General features: G+C 41.5%; 1 protein-coding gene across 4 annotated transcripts in view; it reads left to right on the top strand.

Annotated features, from left to right (window-relative positions):
- The window catches only part of MAP4K3 (mitogen-activated protein kinase kinase kinase kinase 3), a 134,894-nt gene extending 113,970 nt beyond the window's left edge, over positions 1 to 20,924 (top strand). For 2 of the 4 annotated variants that reach the window (XM_048842403.2, XM_048842405.2), the window contains 7 exons: positions 423 to 594; positions 4,466 to 4,498; positions 4,669 to 4,737; positions 4,830 to 4,922; positions 7,865 to 7,935; positions 14,362 to 14,417; positions 19,532 to 20,924. In XM_048842403.2, coding sequence (XP_048698360.2) covers positions 423 to 594; positions 4,466 to 4,498; positions 4,669 to 4,737; positions 4,830 to 4,922; positions 7,865 to 7,935; positions 14,362 to 14,417; positions 19,532 to 19,619 — 582 coding nt within the window. In that variant the 3' untranslated portion in view covers positions 19,620 to 20,924. The remainder of the gene's footprint in view (positions 1 to 422; positions 595 to 4,465; positions 4,499 to 4,668; positions 4,738 to 4,829; positions 4,923 to 7,864; positions 7,936 to 14,361; positions 14,418 to 19,531) is intronic. The other 2 variants (XM_048842404.2, XM_048842407.2) reach the window with 1 other exon arrangement.
- Positions 20,925 to 21,078: the final 154 nt, after the last annotated feature.

Consider the following 21,078-nt stretch of genomic DNA (forward strand, 5'->3'; position numbering starts at 1 on the left):
CCCAGCTGACATCTGCAGGACAGAGGCCACAATGCTTCATGTTTCTTGGACAGGCAGCACCCACAGTCTGGTCAGCTGGGGAAACAAACTTTTTAAACCTCCCCAACTAGTGATGTCACTCAGAGGATCTGGGCTCTCTTGCAAGCAGCCATAAGAAAAATGATAGTGAAAGTTCAGATTCTGGATATTAACAAAATCTGCATGAAGAACCTAAATCTTCATAAATCAGATTTTCCTGCATCTGCCAAGTAGTATGATTTTAGGAAACAAGCTTGATGTTACATAAGTGGACTAACTATGAATGGTAAAACTACTTTATCCAACTTACCATGCTGTTTAAATGACTAATCATGATGTGTACTAAATTGTTTGCTTTTTAACTTGTTTGCCTTTATCTAACAGTTTTTTGTTTCTTAATCTAGCACATAGATTTCCCTGTACCTTGTCCACTGAGATTGTTTGAAATGCTGGTAGTACCTGAACAAGAATTCCCCTTAGTTTGTGTTGGTGTCAGTCGAGGGAGAGACTTCAACCAGGTGGTGAAGTTTGAGACTGTCAACCCAAATTCTACCTCTTCATGGTTTACAGAAACAGGTTTGTGCATTATGATTGGATTCCCAACATTATTTGCTATCTTACTTTATTATAATTAGAGCACCAGTAACAGCTAGGTTCCATAGTTTCCATGGAATGTCCCATAATTAGTTACACTGGGTTTTCCACGTAAAGTGGTCTCCCAGTTGTCCATAACACACTCTGATGTTCACCTTCCAGGCGAAAATTTTTGACTGAGTGAATTTTTTTTTGAATGTTTGAGTGGAACACACAGGGGACAGAATAAAAGTTGCTTGTGTTTCCAGAAGTTAGGCCTTCCTTGAATTGTGCGCTTCACTTTGCAACTTCAGTGTTCTCTTGACATAGTGTTTTTAATGGATTTTAATGGAATTTCAGGCTGATTGTCTTCCTCTTGGGCAGTTGGTATGAGATGATGTGGGCCAAATGCAGAGAGCGTGTTTCAGCATGGCAGTTACCTTGCTGTTGCTGAGACGGAAGTACTTACCCCTCCCTCTTTCCATGAATATTGGGAGGAGGGAAGGCATGTGTGCCCTGTACTCTGCATCCAGAAGCCACCCCTTATTTTTGATCCTCATGGCTGGCATGAGTGCCATTTGGATGAGGAGCTAGTGCACGGAAGCAGCAGCAGAAACTCTTAAGATGAAAATTGGGTGGTGGAGAGACAGCCTTTCTGGATTGCGCCCCACCCTCTTGAAAACCAGTTGCCATCGTGAGCCTGGTCCCAGTGCGAGTCCCGGTCCCAGTCCCACAATGCAGAATCAGTAAGTAGCTCTGTCTCAGGGCTTTAGCCACCCCCCAGTACTTTTGCACAAACCTCACTGATTCGATTCTGTGGCGCTCACTAAAAAATGCTGTTTTCACTAGAAAGATTTCTGCTGATTTTCTTGCTTCTTAAAAGAATATCTGAAAAACTTCTGCTGTAAATAGAAGTACAACTACATAAATGACTGTTATCAGTGGTAGTGGTGCAGTGTCTGGCCAGTTAATACTGTAATACTTGTGTGTGTGAACTTTGAGTTCCATTTTCAGATTGGTACATAGGTACATGTAGCTCCTAATATAGTCATTGAAAGTAGAACACTGAAAAGTAACTCTTTAAAATGTACCCTTTGTATTCAGTCTTATTTCAGTATTGTCTGCATCAGTGATATGTCTCTGTAAATGTAAAATCTTTATTCCCTTCTTAATACTCTCTGTTTTTTAACTTGGACAGTTTAACACTGCTCTGAATTACTGCATCTATCCTCGTTAGAATTCTTTTTTAGTCATTTGTATGTCCTTCTGGTGCATCTGTATTGTTGGCAGGTCTTCTTTCCTTTATTATATTGTTAGTGCTTTAAACCACGTGGTTAAATCTCTCTCTCCTGTCCTCTGTTGACAGGACATTGAGAAGTCAAAAACACTCTCTGAGAGGAGAGAAAAGTGTACAGTATGTGGTGGTCATAAATAGCTTGCACCAAATGGTTATTATTTTATATATTTGGCATTTGTTTGGAAATGTTTTGAAGTGATTGTCTTTGCTCCATTTGTGTGATAATCATGAGTCAGAAAATGCATACACCTTCTTGTGACTGACAGGCTAAATTATTGTCTCTGAAAGTGCATTTTTCTCCAGAGACAATTATGCCTGATGGCATGTGAGTGAGACTCCCATGTGACATACTGCTTCACTGTGTGTGGTCTTAGGCAGAGCCAGCTCAATTCCTATGAAATGGCAAAGAACACACACCCTGGAGGTGGTGGTGAAGAGGTAGCTCTCTTAATTTCTTTCTCCCCATCCCTCTGGTTCTGGCAGATAAGTCACAGGGAGGATGGTATGTATTACATTTTCAGTAGCTCTCAGTGCTGCTCTCTACACTCTCAAGTAAGAGCACCCAGTGCCTGACAGGCACCAAGAAAAACAGCAGCCTCTCAGCCTGCCATGTTCCCTACCTGGGTAGAAGACTGAGAATGGAGTTCTTTGTCCAAAAAATTAGAGAGGAAGACAGAGTGAGGAGTCTTCTCTCATAATCAAGGGGGCAAAGGCAGGAAAGAGAAAATGAAGTTCCCAGCCTCCTCCTACACTGACACCAAAGACAGAACCACAGTGGGTTCTGGTTATGGTGTCATCCCAGGCTTGTTGCCACAAAAGGCTGTTATGCACTGTTGTGTGTTTTCCCCCTTTTTCATCAGATGTGAGAATGCTTTAGATGAAAAAATCTTTTGAAATATGAAAGAATAGATTTTAATATTGTTGAACTGGTACTCTTTTGCTCTCTATACCATAACTAGAAAAATTGCCCATGAAAATACTCACATACATTGTACTGTACATTTCTTTCCACCATTTAATTTGATTTTACACAGATGATATTACTGTTTTAAACTCTTTGGGCCTTTTCTACACTAAAGGGAAAAGTCGATCTAAGCTACGCCATTTGAGTTATGTGAATAGTGTAACTCAAATCGACGTAGCTTAGATCTACTCACCACGGGGTCCATACTACACGACGTCGACGGGAGACACTCTCCTGTTGACTCCTGTTACTCTTCTCAATCAGGTGGAGTACAGGAGTTGACAGGAGAGCGATCGGCAGTTGATTTAGCGGGTCTTCACTAGATGCACTAAATCAACTGCCGATGCATTGATCGCCACAACGTGGATCCTCAGGTAAGTGTGGACAAGCCCTTGGTCTAGGCTGAATCATTAGTGGTTTAACTCATGTGCAGGGATGTACTACAGGCCTCACAGAGGCCTGTCTGTTCAGCTTTGTGGGGAGGAGGGTAATGTCTTGACTCACTGTAGTGATTCCTCCAGCTGTTTTAAGGGTGACTGCAGTTCACTGGAGGGGAAGTCACAGCTCACCTAGCTGAAGGGACAGTTGCTTTGATGACTCTTGCAGATGGAGTGTTAATACAAAAACGGGAGTAATCCTTTGTGATCAGAGTACAATTCCTCTGTGTATTGTACTTCTCAACTATATAGGAGCTCAGTATTGCCAGTTATTAATAATACCTTAAAATAATGGGCCCCAATCCCAGAATCCAGTCGTGAGTCAGGGAGCCAGGCTGAGGGGATAGAAATGGCAGAAATATTCTAAGACCAGTTTTTCACCACTTTAGTTCAGATGCCAGATCCAGAGTGCTGTAAAGGTTCTGATAAAAATCTAAACCTCACATTTGAACTCAAAAGTATCCAGGTCAAGAGACTGCCTCAGTGAGCACATTTCTACTGCCCCATATGTGGAGTTTTTTTTGTTTTGTTTTTTTTTAATCTTATGCAGGATTTGACTTCTTTTTTTTTTTATGGGGTTAAAATGTTCTTAATTAAGAGCTGGTTTTAGTATTTTATGTAATGTTTTAATTTCAGTTTCTATTAAATATGAGAATTAGTTTCTCTCTTGGTTGTATGAAAGGTTCCTAGAATGCTGTAGTATAGATACCAGATTAGCAAGAGTTGCTTTTTGTCATATCTTGCTAAAAGAGATTGTATTTTCTCTTTTGAGTTGGCATGTCCACTGATCTGAGCTTGTGGGTCAGATCTCCCCCATTAGCTGTGATGGAGACAGCTGCAGCTCTAATGTGGAAGAAAGGTTACTGTCTCACTCCTTTGTTCGAACGGTCTTCATTAACAATTTGTAAATAGCTTATACAATGTGAAGATGAAGGAGAAATTGCAAACAGTAGCAAGGACTGAGAACAAGTCCAAAAGTGCTAGCAAGATTTTGAAACAATGGCAGAAAAATTAGAACAGGATTCCAGTTGGAAAAATGCAAACCAACACATCTGAAGGAAATAATCTGAAACACGTATATTTTATGGAAAGCAGAAATACTGAAAGACAGAGGTGACGGTGGACAGCAACTTAAACATAAGTTTGCTTTGTAATATTAATACTTTAATATTACAGGTTCATTTGCCTCCATCACAGCCAACAAGTTGGGTAAGTGGACATGTCTTTTTAAGAGAAGAGAAATTTCACTGGTTAGAAAATCTTTCTGTAGTTGAATATACAACAGTACCTTAAATTCTTTTGAACTTCAGAATCTCCACATTCAAATTTGATGGTAATTTGTGTTGTATATAAATTAACTGTTATTATTTTTGTTATAGACACTACACAGGCGAGCGTTGTACATTTAACACAGCTGGAAAGAGATACCATTTTAGTGTGTCTGGATTGTAAGTTTCAGTTATGAACCAAATATACATATTCAAATTAGGTCACTTGTTTGAGAGGAATGGCTAAGTGACACCTCTTGTTTATTCTCTAGGCTGTATAAAAATAGTAAATCTACAAGGCAGATTAAAATCTAGCCGAAAACTGTCATCAGAGCTCACGTTTGATTTCCAGATTGAATCAATAGGTGAGTGTGGTTTTGGACTCAACTTGGTGTAGCTCGTTTAATTTGGCACCGGACGCTAAAGATAGTAATTTTCAAGACTTTGCTGACATAAAATGTATCGATTCCTATGTTTTATTGTGTGGTGATAAGCTGGGTTGAGCATTTAGTGGATTGATAGGCTTCCAAAAGAGGGACCAGAATGGAAGAGTGTCCTCAGAATTCCCTCCGATTAGGCTAAATGGTCTGGTAATGTTATGACCTCTGTTTCTACAGAAAGGTCTGTACTCAGGCCACTCAAACTCGTTGTGAATTATTCCTGTTACTAATTCGTTCTTTTCATTTATGCATGCAGTTCATTTGTTTACTTCAGACTCAACACTGCAAATGCACGAAGTGTGAACTAAAATTCCTTGCTAACTTTTCTCATGAAAATAAATTTAACTCCTTAGTTGGAAGCAGTGTGGGCTAGTGTACTGGACTGGGACTCAGGAGATCAGGATTCTTGGTGACCTCGGGAAAGTCACTTCCCTGCTTTGTGCCTCAGTTAACTCCTCTTTAATGGGGATAATGATACTCTCCTATGTAAAGTGCAATGAGATCTATGGATGAAAGGCGCTATATAAAACCTAGATACTATTAGTATGGTTATGTCATAGTGGATTAGTGCAACTTCCTCACTTCTCTGCATCATCCTCTCCCCTTTCTGTTCCTAAACGGGGTTCATGAAAGCACTGTACCATTTTTTCCCCACAGTTTCTACCAAAAGCCTACTCTGGTAACACACAGATGAAATGTGTACCCCTTGGAAGATTTCTGGGGATTTTTATTTGAGACCGCATATTATGCCATGTCTGCCACAAATCATTTTGGTCTATATGGTGACATGTGCATGATATGTTGCCTGGCAATAATGCTACCATCAGTCTCTCTTATACTTAGTCAGTTCCATCAGGTTCCAGCAGAATTTAATCAAGGAGAGTCACGTAGAATTTGTTCCACAATAGATAGAAGAATTCAAAATTGTCAACTCTCATAATGGGTGCACTTATTTTACACACTTCATTCCCACTCTTGGGAACTGAAAATGCACTTCACATTATTGTGGCATTCTGTTCATGACACTCAGAACTCTACAAGCCACTGTGTTATCTCTCAGCTTCAGCAAGAGTGAGCTTTGCTAGAGATTAGACCGGATGTCAGCTTCCTGCCACACCTGTCTTTCTACTCAGAGGCAAACTCCTCAAGGCTCTATGGATATGTCTACACTGCAATAGAAAACCCATGGCACAGACTCCCAGAGCCTGGGTCAATTGACTCAGGACATGGGGTTCAGGCTGCAGAGCTAAAAAGGTACTGAAGATGCTCAGGCTCAGACTGGAGCCCAGGCTTAGAGACCCACCCCGCCTGTTAGGTTAGCTGAAGACTCTCACTTTAGTTTAATATACAGCACTGGGATGGTTTTGTAATAAAACAAGAATAAATATATTAATAAAGAACAGATGTAAGTGATACTAAGCAAGAGGAAAAAAGAAAGGTATGGTTACAAACAAAATAAAACACACTTTCTAGTATTAGAATCTTAACAGATTACAATCTTGGTCTCAGGCAATTTCTGTTGCTTATAGTCAGTTCCCAGAGACTTCAACCCCCATGTTGTTCAAGGATACACCTTTCACAGATTCCAAGAGCTCTGGCCTGTTTTGTCCCTTAAATGATTGATAAATAAGGCCTGTTCTACACTAGAAAATTTAGGTTGGTTTAACTACATCTGGGGTCAGGGGTCTCAGGGATGTGGATTACCTTTGCTGGTGTTGGCATAGGTAGTGTCTACCCTGGTAGCATTTTAAGTGTAGACGGGCCCGAAGTGCCTTTTTGCTCCCCTTATATTACTTAGAGTCCATTGTCTTTGCTTCCAGAACCATGAAGACTTCCTGGATTTGCACACTCTGTCTCTGGAGTGCTTTCTAAGCTGCATGTTAGCGTGATTGCTTTGTTTACCGTATATGTAAATGTACTTTTATTGTCCGATGCCTGTAATCAAGCCAGTCAGACAAGGGAATCCACATTCCTTTGTCTGACAGGCTTGATTTATACACTGCCTCCAAAACACATTTTAAGAACATAGTTCCAGCACACACTCAATTCTTTATACACAACCAGTGCATACATTGCAGAGTGATATTCATGACTGGCAATTTACCAGTTTACATATGATATCTTACAAGATACCTTTTGGATACATATTACCACAGTGTGTTGGGATTAGTGAGTGTGTCAGGCCTGATATGAGTTACACTATAGTGGCCTTCTGCCAGTGAGCACTGACTGGCTGTTAGGGTAAAAAAGAGAGTCATTCTGTCTCTTGAAAATGAATTTTAAATCCTTAACATACTATAACCTAGTAGATTTATACAACTCTTTTGAAAAAGCTAGCACTTTGCTGCTTCTGTAATTAGAATTTAATTTAATTTAAAAGGCAGTTGGGACCTATGATATAACTGCCTTTTTTTAAGACAGAGAAAATGAGGGGAGGGGGATGGGCATGGAAGAGGAGGGTAAAAAGAAAAAGGTTTTAGTTGTAGACTATTTTCAGCTGTTCTCTTGAATTTGGGAGGAAAAGGTAGAATGCAAGTTTTTGTAAAGTTCCAATGCTTATGTACCTGGAAATCTTGCACATTTTCTAAATATTTAAACTCTTGGAGAGAATTAATATTTTACAAGTAACACAGGGTTCATATTAACTAACAGTTTAAAAAAAAAACCCTTTTTTGACCAGTTTGAGATGGGTTAAGTCATTCTGGTGAAACATTTTGGGATCTTTTGTGAGGGAATTGATGTAATTATAAAATATCTACAGACAGAATGTAAAATTGCCATGATAGGAAGGTAATAAATATTCTTTGCCTTGCGAGAATAAATTGGGGTTGTCACCATAATTAGCTCAAGTGTTCTTTTCCTTCTAGTTTGCCTACAAGACAGTGTTTTAGCTTTCTGGAAGCATGGAATGCAGGGAAGGAGTTTTAGGTCAAATGAGGTGAGTGCACTATCTTCCCTACAATTTTTTTGCTACTAATTCAGTTAAAATGTAACAAGAATAAGAGTAAATGAATATTGTTTTATTGAACTGAATAAGTGTAAATAGGATTCTGTGTTGGACATAACAGCTAGATATTTTAAGCACTGTTTCAACAATATCTAAATTTCAGGATAAACCAGAAGAATTCAGCTTGTCATCCCAAGATTAAACTTTAAATGTTGAAAACCCTCACAGAAAACAATGGACCTTAGTTTACTGTTCCAAGGAACAGAATCCCAAGGCGCAGATTCATTGCTAGTGGAATATTGTGGAATCTACATTCGGTATATTGGAGGCATTACATTCTGGTGTGGTAGTGTTATACACTCACTTTGCACAAGTGTAAATGGCCATGTGGGGAGAAAAGCAGTGGAGAATCAGGTCCAAAAAGATGAATTAGCACAGACCAGGAATTCACCTCTGTTGTTAAAAGAGCTGTGTGTGCTTTGAAAAGGCAGTGAAACCTCTATCCCTCCAGCCATGAAAAGAGAAGCTGCATGGCCTGGGGAGAATAGTGCCTTCTCACCTCTCTCAATCATGAAAAGAGATAGTTGAGTTCACATGCTGCAGGGCGCAGGATCTGACACCACCTAACATAAGAAGAGGCAGAAAGAAGTAACAAAGTAAACCATGCTCCTACAGCAAAATATAAGGAGTACACAATGCTATGACTTGAGTATTCAGTTTGGAATGGATACTGAGGAAACGTTTAGCCAAAAATCATCTGAATATTCAAAAAATCACTTCAATTTCTCTAGCTATTAACTCCTTGACACCAGCAGCTGAGATTTCCCAACAACTGGGTGCTCATGCATTCAACTTTAGCGTTAAGAGTTAAGAAATTCAAGTTCCTATTGCCAAAGAGTAAACATATCGGTGGAGAGAGTGAGCAAGTCACCTTTAAATACAATTAGTCATCTATATACTTAAATCATATCAAACTTAGATCTTCCATTTCGTTAGTCACAGTATTTATGTAGAATATCCAATGAGTGACCATGCTGAAAAAATGCTGTTACTGTTTTGAATGATTAGTTTGTCTTTGTGAGCTGCCAAAAACGTATTTTGTACAATTTATCAGACTATTTTTAATTCTTTGAGTGCCTTCTGCATATTTTTACTCATGGGTTGTGCTGGCCTCTGCAGCCTAAATGCTGGAACTATCTCCAAACAGTGTCCATAGGAGTGCTCACGCACCCCCTCCTGTATCTCTCATCAGCATTCCCTAACGTTCTGAGGGCAAGGCTATAAAGGGGAGCATGGTACTATCTGCCTACCTCCATTCCTTCCAACCACAGCATCAGATGGAAGCAAACCTTTTCAGATCTCTTTGATATGGAGCTTTTCTCCTAAAAATGCGATTAATAATGATTAGTGTAGTTTATTATATTGGATTATTATAACTGTGTATTAATGATAGTTAATTGTTTAGTTGAGTTAGTGTTAGCCATGGATCTGACGAACAGAAGATTGGGCTTTAAAAGATGTGCTTGTTTTCTGGAAGTGTTTCTTGCATTGTACTTCATGTAAGATGTCTGGCGTATCTTGGTGAGGGACATTCTCTATCCAGATGCTCTGTCTGCAGTACGTTAATTCCTACAGCATGTAAGGACAGAAAAAGGCTACAAGGCTCTCATTCTGCAGAAAGCATTGGCAGCAAATCTGTTGGATCTTAAGTGTCCCAGAGCTCAGAATATAAGGCAAAAAACATGTCAGCTCCAAGTTCAATGGCTGCTAAATCTAAGATGCTTATGAAGACTCCAGAATTGGCACTGAAATTCCCATGTGCCTTCAGCACATCTGGTACTCGGGACATAGGATTTATTGATTAAAAACCTGCAAAAGGTGCCATTGGCACTGGCCTCTGAGACAAAGGCTAAGCCATGAGAAAAGCCATCTAATCCATCTGTCGTGGTTTTGAAGAATATGACTAAAGAGAAGATGACAGCTGTTAGCAGGTCAGATCCCATATGGGATATTCGACATTGGGTCTATCAGACTGGGATTTGTCTACTTTAGTTCCCAGACTAAAAATGAAAGCAGTTCAAAGAGAGAGATCTAAACCGAGACCTCAATTTGTGGATCCATTAATTCTGCTGGATCCAAAGACGGGGTTGAAGACGCAGCCAGAACTGGCAATGGTGCAGTTATTGGAACTGCAAAATATAGATACGGTAATAGCAGAAATTCATCCCACTGGAGTGGATAATGGTCTGGATCCCTGGGAGAGACCCTCTATGGAAAGGAAAAAAGAGGTTCTGTCAAATGTCTTCACTCAGGTTCCTACAGCTGAATGGGTAATACAACTGCCATGCGTTATGTCAACAAGCAGGGAGGGGCTTATTTGTCATAGTTATATAATGAAGCAATCAGGCTATGGGATTGGTGCATACAGCACAACATTTATCCAGTAGCCCTGCGACTATCAGCAAAGGACAACTGCACAGACCAACTGAGCAGAGAGAGACAACACAGTTACATGAGTGGTCGGTAAAAGAGGAAGTGATACACAAGGTCTTCAGCAATTGAGGATATCCTGTCACAACACAGTGTCATCAGTTCTGGACAAGGGCCGAAAAGGATGTGCAGTCCATATTGGACTCATTTATACTGAATTGGGGAAAGGTGTGTTGTCTGCTTTCCCCCCTTTCCATTAATACAGAAAGTAGTGAGGAAAATAATACAGGTTAGGGCAAGAAATGGCTTTAGTTTCTCTGGTGAGGCTCAGACAGCAGTGGTACATGAATCTACTTGGGATTTTACAAGATGCTCCCAGTATTACTGGATCTATTTTTGCAGGAGCAGAGCAAGATAATTCTTCCAGATCCCCTGTCTCTGCCTCTGACAGCATGGGCTGTTGGACTTTAACTGACCTTGAAAGATATTATCCTTTAGATATCCATCAGGTGCTCATTAACTCTAGAAAACAATCGACCAGAAGATGATACCAATTTAAATTTTCAGGGTTTGTGAGTTGGATACAGAACAAACCTGAATGTTCGGAACTGGCTCTAGTGTATTTTGGAATACTTACTGCATTTAAAGACTGAAGGTATTTCAGATTCTTTGCTGAAGGTTGAGTTAGCAGCTATATCAGCATATCCTGTGTTGAGAGTTGTTAAATCAGTATTTGCACATAGTATGGTCAAAAAATTTATGAAAGGACTTTCAAATCTTTGTCCATCTGTAAAGGACCCACTTCTGGGATGGGACCTCAATTTAGTTTTAGCACAACTCATAAAGCCACCCTTTGAGCCCTTGGCAGAGTGTTCTTTATTTCATGACTGTAAATATGCCTTTGTAATAGGTTATAACTTCAGGCAGGTGGGTTAATGAATTATGCACGCTGATGAAAATTTGCTGCCTTTACTTTTTTCTTTCTACCCTCAAGGTAAGTTGGTCTGCAGCTTTGGGGTCTGTTTGACTTCTCACTGCTGTTGGATACCCAAATAGCCGCAGTCATTAAAAAATTTTAATCTGCAGCTGCCCAGAACACTGCACCTGATCCAATCAGACACCGACCGTGGCCATGTTGAGCCATACATTTAGTTACCTTCTAGTGATACTAACAGATTGTATCAAGGAATGAACCCACATACCATGACAAAGCTCTAACTTGGGGTGGGCAAACTACCCCTGTGGGCCGGATCTGGCCTTTCAGATTGCCACCCTTGTGGTGCCGCGGACCCCGCACCACTCCCAGAAGTGGCCGGCACCATGTCCCTGTGGCCCCTGGGGTGGGGGCAGAGGGCTCTGCGTGCTGCCCTTACCTGCAGGCACTGCGCCCCGTAGCTCCCATTGGCTGGGAACGGGGAACCATGGCCAATGGGAGCTGCGGGGAAGGTACCCACAGGCGAGAGCAGTGCACGGAGCCCTCTGCCGCCCTCCCACAGGGGCCGCAGGGACATGGTGCTGGCCGCTTCCAGGAGCCGCGCGGGGCCAAGGCAGGGAGGGAGCGAGCGAGCCTGCCCTGGCCCCAGTGCGCGCTGCTGACCCCCAGAACCACTCCAGGTAAGCGGCACTGAACCCCTCCTGCAGCCCGCACCCCAACCCCCTGCCGCGAGCCCCTGCACCCTTCATCCGTCCCAACCCCTTGCCCTGAGCCCCTTCCTGCACACCGCACCTCCTCCCACACTTCCTCCCGCACCCCAACCCCCTATCCCAGCTCTACATTCATGGCCCAGCATGCAATTTCCCCACCCAGATGTAGCCCTTGGTCCAAAAAGTTTGCCCACCCCTGCTTTAACTGGTGCAAAACATAGCAAGCCCATCTGCTTAGCAACACAGGTCACTCTGAACACATCATCAGCTCAAGTTCTCTGTTCTGACATTTGAATCTCAGAATGGGATTGTTTTTAGCTACTTAAAAAGTCACCACAGCCATGACCTCTCATTGTTGCTACCTTCTAGTGGAGCAGTAAAACTGTTGACTAATAGGGAGAGATGTGTGAGTTGAGGAGACAAACTTTCACAGGAAGTTGACTTACATTTATGTGTTTACTGCTACAAGGGGCAAGAATGACTTTTAGAACTAAATGCAGAATTTACTACTTTTTATTAACTTTCTCCCCATAAGTCCTAAATGCAAATAAACAAATTAACCTTCAGAAACGATTCAGGCTGCTTCTCCATGAGGCTGAGAGAGAAGCTAGGGAAGAATTGTTTATATTCCTAGAAGTAGGTAGAAATTTGTAAATGACCCACACGGGCTGAACTATAATCAGCTGGTGAATTTGGGAGTATATTTTGACTTTTTTTTTCCCCTCTGTTGACCTCAGACTCATGCACCAGCATTTTATGCAGTGCTCTGGTGCTCACCTAAATGAAAGTTTATTACAATACTGCGATTTCTCTGCAACACACAAAACTCTATTTGTAAGTGTTGGCACCCTCTAAAGCAAATACATGCTGGAATAATACATTTTCTGTTTACTGTGGTTCTATATTCAACAGATTTTATTGTACTCCCATAATTTGTTTTCAAAATAGCAGTATGCTTTTGTTTAATAGTGCTTTTGTCAAGTACATGTTTTCCATACTTTCTGTTGTCTCTTTGCACTATTTTGGTTAGTGGTATTGGTCTTGATCTCCACAGTATAATGAGCCTTATCCAAAGCCCCCTGAAATCATTGGAAAGACCTACTTTGAGTTCAGTGGGCTTTGGATCAGGCTCTGTAGGCATAGCTCTATTCCATACAATCCATATGAATACCTGTGGCAAACCTAAGACTTCAAAATGACATTCTTGCCACAAGGTAGTTTCATACTACTAGCTGGAAAGGCAGGCTTACAGTTCCCTCTGTGGGTATGCGTGTACTCCAACTGGGGGTGTCATTTCCAGGTTGGATAGACATACCCATGCTAGCTTTGACTGAGTTTGTGTGCTGAAAATAGCAGTGTAGACACAGCTACATGAGCAGTGTTTTGGGCTAGCTGCCCAAAAATATTCCCGGGGTTGGGCAAGATTGTACTTGGGCTGCTAGCCACTGCAGCTGCATTGCTATTTTTGGCATGCTAGCTTGGTCAGAGCTAGCGCGAGTCCATCTACCTGAGGAAAAAGTTACTGGGATCTGCAGTACTGCACATATCCTCACATGCCCTTCCAGTCTGAGCACTGCTTGCCGATCAGCCATGTGTGGAATAAATACAGGGACCATGACCCATAGAAGAAATGGAGGTTACTTACTGTCACTGGTTTCAGAGTAGTAGCCGTGTTAGTCTGTATTCGCAAAAAGAAAAGGAGTACTTGTGGCACCTCAGAGACTAACCAATTTATTTGAGCATACGCTTTCGTGAGCTACAGCTCAATTAAATTGGTTAGTCTCTAAGGTGCCACAAGTACTCCTTTTCTTTTTACTGTAACTGGACATTCTTCCAGATGTGTGGTCCCTGTCTGTATTCCACTACCCGCCCTCTATCCCCTCTGCTTTGGATCTGGTTGAATTTGTGGTAAGAAAAGGAACTGAGGGGGCGTTGACCCACAGTGCCTCTCATACCTTCACTGAGGAGCATGAGATCTACTGTTCGTGTGTGGGCCCACAGATACTGCTTGTTAGAATCTCTGCACTCGGGCACATGGTTCACACGTGTACCCTGCTGTGGAATACAGACAGGGACCACACATGTCAAAGAACCTCCAGTTATAGTAACTAAGCTCCATATTTTGCATAATCTGGCAGAAAGTTCTGGAAAATGGCCCTCTCTTTTGGCCCTTATTTAAAGGACAGATTTAAAGAATTCTCAGACTCTGACTTGGACTGGCAATTACCCTAAATGGTTAATTCAGTGAGCATTAATTCCTTTCTCTAGCTACAATAAATGCTATGTGGTCAAAAATAACTGCACTTGCTACATGAATAATTATTGTATGTTTTCATTAAATAGATCACACAGGAAATTTCTGACAGTACGAGAATATTCAGGCTTCTTGGATCTGACAGGTATGAACGGTACCAGATATGGTCTATTAAAATGAAAGAGTAATATATATGTTCTCTTCCTCCTATTTCTTAAGGGTATTTTCTCACTAGTACTTCATCCTTCTGTGATTCCTTTGTGGGCTTCTTTTAGTCTCCTTATTTTTCCCCCTTATCCCTTTCCTTGCATATGTTCCTTGTCTCTCTTTCCCGAGGAGTAATAAAACTTTGTTTCTGAGTTTATCCTGAGAGTAAATACTACTAAGCTTATATTTCAGAAGTGCTCATATAGCTCCAAAACTTTTCTCTTTTGGGGTTTTAACATATAAGAACATAAGAATTGCCATACTAGGTCAGACCAAAGCACCATCTAGCCCAGTATCCTGTCTTCCGACAGTGGCCAATGCCAGGTGCTTCAGAGGGAATGAACAGAACAGGCAATCGTCGAGTGATCCATCCCATCGTCTGCTCCCAGCTTCAGGCAGTCAGAGGTTTAGGAACATTCAACCATGGGATTGCATTCCTGGTCATCTTGGCTAATATAGCTGTCAATTGACATATCCTCCATGAACTTACTTTAATAGATTTCAGGTTTTGCATTCAGTTGTTATGCTGTATTAGATCATGGGATCTGCACCTCGAAATAAATTAAAAATATTAAAAACATACAAATTTTTCAATACTGTTACAAAAGCGAGGGAATCTGCCTGTTCTGCCAACATCCATGGCCCAGGAGTGTTTTCAGAACCCCACAAGGTCCTCCGCTTCTGTTGTTTTTTGGAGCCTGCTTTGCATGGCCCCAAATCTCTCCGCTTCTCCTTGTCCTACAGGACTAAATAGTGAAGTATGGTAGGATGCTCAGCTCCTCCAACCACTAACTGTCCTGCAAAGTTTTGGAGCTTCACAGGGACCAACACCTTCCTACTTTCTCTACCCTGCTTTGGAGTGCTGCAGTTTTATGAAGTCAATTAATGAAGTAAATGTTGTATGTTTTAGGTAATATATACTGAGAGCAGAGTTTCACCCTTTGCATGATACATGTACTGTACAATGTTAAACCTTAGTTTTCCTTTGAGAACTGCCTATGTCTGTCTCCACTTGTGGGAATTTCACCCTGGCACTGCTTCTCAGAACCATCAAAAAGAGCAATATCTATTGGGACCTTGTAAGCACCCACTCACAGGTCTGAATTTACAAGCATGATGTTAATCTCACAACCACCCATAGGTCTTCTGAACAACAATGATTTGCAGGTGAAATATTGCACTGTGCCTTTACAAGCTACATTTTAGCTGTCTTTTGGACAGAGTTCCCTTAGTTTGTAATTTTTTGGCTTAGTGGTGGGTTGCTGTTTAGCAATTGCACAGCCTCCTTTTAAGAGGGCGTTTTACGCCCTCATTCCCATTGGGGTGTTTGCTGCAGTTCGTTGTTATTAGGCCAGTTATTTCTCATAGTTATTGAGAGCCAGCACAATCAGATTTTAAAATAAATAAATCAGATTTTAAGACCAGAGCATCATACTGCTCAAAGATCAGCATGCCCATTACATCAAGAAATATCCTATCCCCAATTGCTGTTCCATCTGAATTGGGTTTACGCCATGTCGCAGGGCAATGACTCACCATTGCGGTGCCTCCTGCTGGTTGTCCAGGGAATTAGCTCTTTTCAGCCAGGAGCGCCCTCTGCCGGTCGGTGTTTCACCTGCCGCTGGCCCCATGCCTGTCTAGATTAGGGTTCTGCCCCCTGGCAGTGCCCCCTCAGTCTGGGTCTCCCCTCCCCGGGGGAACCCCCAGCCCCTTATCCCTCCCTTGCCTCAGTGGCTACTGTCAGTCATCGTCTAGCCCCTGCTCCCAAGGGCAGACTTCAGTATTACCACTCATCATCTGCAAGGGGGGTCGGACCAGCTGCCTCTGTCTAGGTCTGGGCTGCTCCTCTGCAGCCTTAGTACCCTTTTGTGGGCCTTTACCTCGGCCTGGGGCTCTGCTAGGCTGGAGCTCCCCAGCTCCCTGTACCCTTCCCCAGCACTGCTCTGCCCTAGGTAGGTAGGTACCCTCCTCAGCTTCCCATGTAGCCAGAGAGAGTCTCTCTCCTTCTTGCCCACTGCCCCCTTATAAGGGCCAGCTGGGCCCTAATTACACAGGCTACAGCTGTGGCTGTTTTCCCAAACAGCCCAGCTTTTTCCCTCTCAGCCCTCTCCCAGGGCTGTTTTAAGCCCTTCAAGGCATGGCAGAGGGACCACCCTGCCAACGTCAGCACCCTAATGGATCTGAGACAACTGCTTAAAGACTTTGCATTGCAAAAAATAAAAACCTGAGCTTGTCAGATGTGGTTTTATTTCAGGTCTCTTGAGTGAGTTCTTCAGCTTTAAAACCTTCCTCAATCGCGCTTGTCATTTCCAAGTCAGATTTTATCTGAAGTTATTGTCAATTCTATGACCTTCCACAGACTTGAAGGCTTCTGAAAGGTATCGTTCTAAAGCACTGTTTATGCTTAGACTGCCTGAGTACTGACTACAGTAGAATCTTTTCTGAACACCAATCTTACAAACAACCAGTTATACGAACCATTTTTCCCACGGGGAAGGCAGAGGAATTGAGGGGAATTGATGTTTATGAAGAGCAGGTCAACATTCCTTCACATTCCAGTGCCTTCAGTGCATTGGAAATTGTTTGCAGCAGTCTGAAGGACAAGAAGAAGGTGATGTAATGCAACTTCTGCACCTACTGTAATTGAGATGTTCCATTTTATGAACTCAATCCTCAGTTTAGGGGTTCTGCTGTATCTGAGTCAGATAGGGCAAATATTCTCTCACGCGTTGGGGGCCTCCTTTAGCTGTTCTCAAGAGAGAAGAGTTGTCTCGGCACCAGGCATTGGAGCTGTGACTAAGAAACCAAAGAACTGGTACCAGTCCAAGGAGGATTTGATTCCTAAGGAGTCCCTCTGATATGAAGATTTCATAAGTGCTTGATTGCCCTTTCCCGAGAGTGCCAAGTAGACTGGGCAGACTGTCCGTGGGTGTCAGGTGTGAGGCCTGCACCAGTTACTCTGCCTGATTGAATTCAGGATATTTGGATAAGCCTAAATGGGCCTGATTCCCCTGCAATTTCTGTCTTTTCTCTTAGATGTTGGTAGGAAGTCTCTGTCCTAAGGCCTAGAAAGAACCAAGAGCTGTCTGGGTTAGCATCTGTAGCTGCAACAGATGGATCAAAGGGCTGGTTAGCTTTTTCCATCAGCTGATAACCTTAGAGGCTCATTTGGCATAACTCTCCATTCTGTGAGGTCTCTTCTACTTATAGGGGTACAGGAACGTTTTGAGATCAATTGAGAGACATCACATGGGCTTCCCGACATTCTGGTGTTCTTGTGGCCAGAACCCTTTTCTGTGTAGGACTTTTAATCCTTGACCTGTGTGGCCATTCTTTCAACAACTTTAAATAGCTTTGTCCTTGCCGTTAGGAAGCATTCACAATGATCTCTCTGACAGTGATGAGAATGTTGAGAAATGAGCACTCTGATTAACCTAATTCTTCCACATTTTCCAGTGAGCATCATAGTCCGTTGTATCTCCTCTCCGATGACAGTAACTAGGCATTGCGTCCTATGGGGCACATTAGGCCTAAATTTAAGCAGTACCGACCCCAGATTTATGCATTTTGTGTCAGTGGATTGGAAGGCAGCAGGCCAGTGAGGCGAGGGTAGTAATTTAAAGTTTAAACCAATTTGGCAACCAGGAAGTATTACAATTAAACCCTATTTAACACACTGAAAACTTTATGTACTAGATGTTTTCAACGAGGAAAACAACCCAGCTTTAATTGTAACTGCTCTTGGCTGCCAACCTGGTTTACATTTTAATGTTTGCCCAGCCACCCCTAAGCTCCTTCGTTCTCTGACTGGCCCTCCATGCATATACCTGCCTCTCACAGACCTTTGCTCTCCTGTCATAAGTCTCCTGTAATTTTTGCAGATACTTTGGGCTCTGAGTCCATAACCCCCAACACCACAGACCCATATGCAGCCTTCTGCTTAGCGGAGCTGCTGAGCTTCATAAAAACAGATAAAAACGACAGGTGCTAAAGCAATGACAACAGAACAGTGGAGTTGTGTGTCAGACACAGGAAATTTTTAGCTGCATAATGGCATAGCAACCAGCACCCAGATTACCAAAGCATCCAGGAGTTAGTGGGAGAAATGTTTGACTCTTTAGATCTGGAGATAACCAGAAGACTTGCTGTTTTTTCAGTACCATTGATTTGAAACACAGAAGCAGTATCATTTTGTGAATCGCTGAAGGGCTTCTCAGAACTTCAGAAGAGGGCTAGCTATCCACAGCTACAACTCCTGCTGTGTCCAGAGAAGCTGATCAGCTATTTCAAGTGCAAGAGCAGGGCTTTGAATTCCTCCCCAACCCCACATATTGGGTTCATTATTTATATCCGCTGCAGCAGATAGATCAAAAGACTAGTTAGTTCATCTCCATCAGACAAACATGAGCTAAACTGATGGCTTGGAACAGTATTGTATACTTCTTAATCAGGTTGGTAGTCAGAATAGTCAGCTGACAGACAATTGTCACCATAGCAATTCCATCTTAGGGATTGTCTGCTGCTTCTACTTGAACACCCACCTATTACGAGGGCAGTTCAAGAGGACTGAGCAGTTGGAGGTTGAAGGTCAAAGTGTGTCTCAGTGACACTGTCCAGGTTTGCACAGGAAGCCTGTGGCAGAGCTGAAATGGACGGAGGAATCCTTACTCCTAGTGCTGCGTCTTTAACCACAAGGCTGTTCCTCCTCCTTGTTAGTGAAGAGCCAGTAGATTTGTTTGAGGATGGGGTACAGTGGATGTGCTGCTTGTATGTGTGAAAAACTGAGACGCAGTGTCTGAAGAGCAGGAGGATTTGGGGAAAGTAGAGAGGAGAGGTGCAGTAGTCCAGGCAGTAGGGGATGAAAGCATAAGTGAGGAGTTCAGCGGTAGTGAAAGAGTTCAGTAGTGAAGTTGACTCATTGGTGATAGCCAAATTTACAGATGAGTCATGAAGGAAAGTTAGAGTAGAGGATGACTGAGTTTACAGACAGGGAATTTGAAATTGTATTTCTTATAATTGTTCATTAGATTATTTAACTTTTTTTAATTCTAGGGTTGTGGTATTGGAGAGTAGGCCAACAGATAATCCTATGGCCAACAGCAATTTATACATCCTGGCGGGGCATGAAAACAGTTACTGAGAATCATACATGGCAGTTAACCATGACGAGAAAACACTACTGCTGCAACATTGATGGATGATTGAAATTGCACAAAAACTGCAGTAACCTGACTTCAATTACTTTGTAATTTATTGTGGCATGAGAGAAAAGATGATAATGTGGTATGGACACACTTAGCATATTATACCAGAAAAGTGCGTAATAATTCACTCTTATGTAATCTTTGTACATATATGCAGTATTTTTCAGTGAAACACATTGCTGAAGACCTACACTGATTTAATGTAGATAGTGATCCTTCGGTTATGTACAAGTGTCTTAGCTGTACAGATGTAAAGGTTGCTGAGGAAGCAGAAATGCAATCGGGGTACTATTTTAAGGACTTTTCACATGTAGTTCTTATAAAATGGGATGTTAGCAATGAACACAGTGCATTTAACATCATATTGTATTTTATTATATGTAATTTACTAATACAAATAAATCAACTTTTAGAAATTGTAACCAAGGCTGTAATCAGATTACAATCTTGTTTTAATTTTCATGCAACTACACTGGTGTGATTGTTTGTTTTGCACAAAGTATTTATCTGTGATGTATTTAGTCACAAAGGTAAGCTGTGACTTCGTGGATATGACTTGGGCTTCAGAGTATCTTTTTTTTAGTTTATTTGGGTAGTTTTTTTGTGAAACAAACCAATTAAACACCTGTATTTTTATATTTAAGTAAAATTCTGTAAAGATTACTTCTCTGTGCTTGAAAACAATACCTTCTGGAATGGATATGAATCCCAGAATTTGGTACCTTAATGTAACACCGCAATAGTTGTCTGAATTACTAGTGTATGCAATGGTAAAGTTAGCATTATTACAAGTCTTCACTAAATGGTTTTATTCATATCATGAACTACAACATTCCACACTGTGGAAATGGTTCAAAGATCTTGTCATATTTTGACTTTTTTTGGCCTTATTATGACCATTTTCTTGATTTAGGGTGTTAACACATGGCCAAAATAATTTAGTTACTACCTCATACAAACAATGTAGTGGTTACTTCATATTGCAGGAACATAGTCTGATCAAAAGTATTTTTGATTGCTATTTTCCAATGGAGTATGTAAATGCCAAGTTTTAGCAAAATGCACACATTTGGCTCTGTTTTGTATATGTTCTTTATATTTTATTATGATAATATACACTAAGAACAAACTAAATTTAAAGTGATTTATGGTCTACGTTATTGGGACTGGTAATGCTTTTGAATATGTTCCCTAATGTACATAATGTAAAATAAACTTTTTTTAACATGTTGTTGTACAAATAGCTTACCGCCTGCACTAATTTCCATATACGACTAAAAAAAAGCTGATGGAAAACATCCATTTTTGAATTGCTATTAAATGTTTATGTACCCTAATATATAAACTGGGCATTCTGAATGTATGAATGGTCAAGCTCCTAGGAATGTAATTTTG

The sequence above is a fragment of the Caretta caretta genome, chromosome 3 (genome assembly GCF_965140235.1).
Source record: "Caretta caretta isolate rCarCar2 chromosome 3, rCarCar1.hap1, whole genome shotgun sequence".
Taxonomy (NCBI): domain Eukaryota; kingdom Metazoa; phylum Chordata; order Testudines; family Cheloniidae; genus Caretta; species Caretta caretta.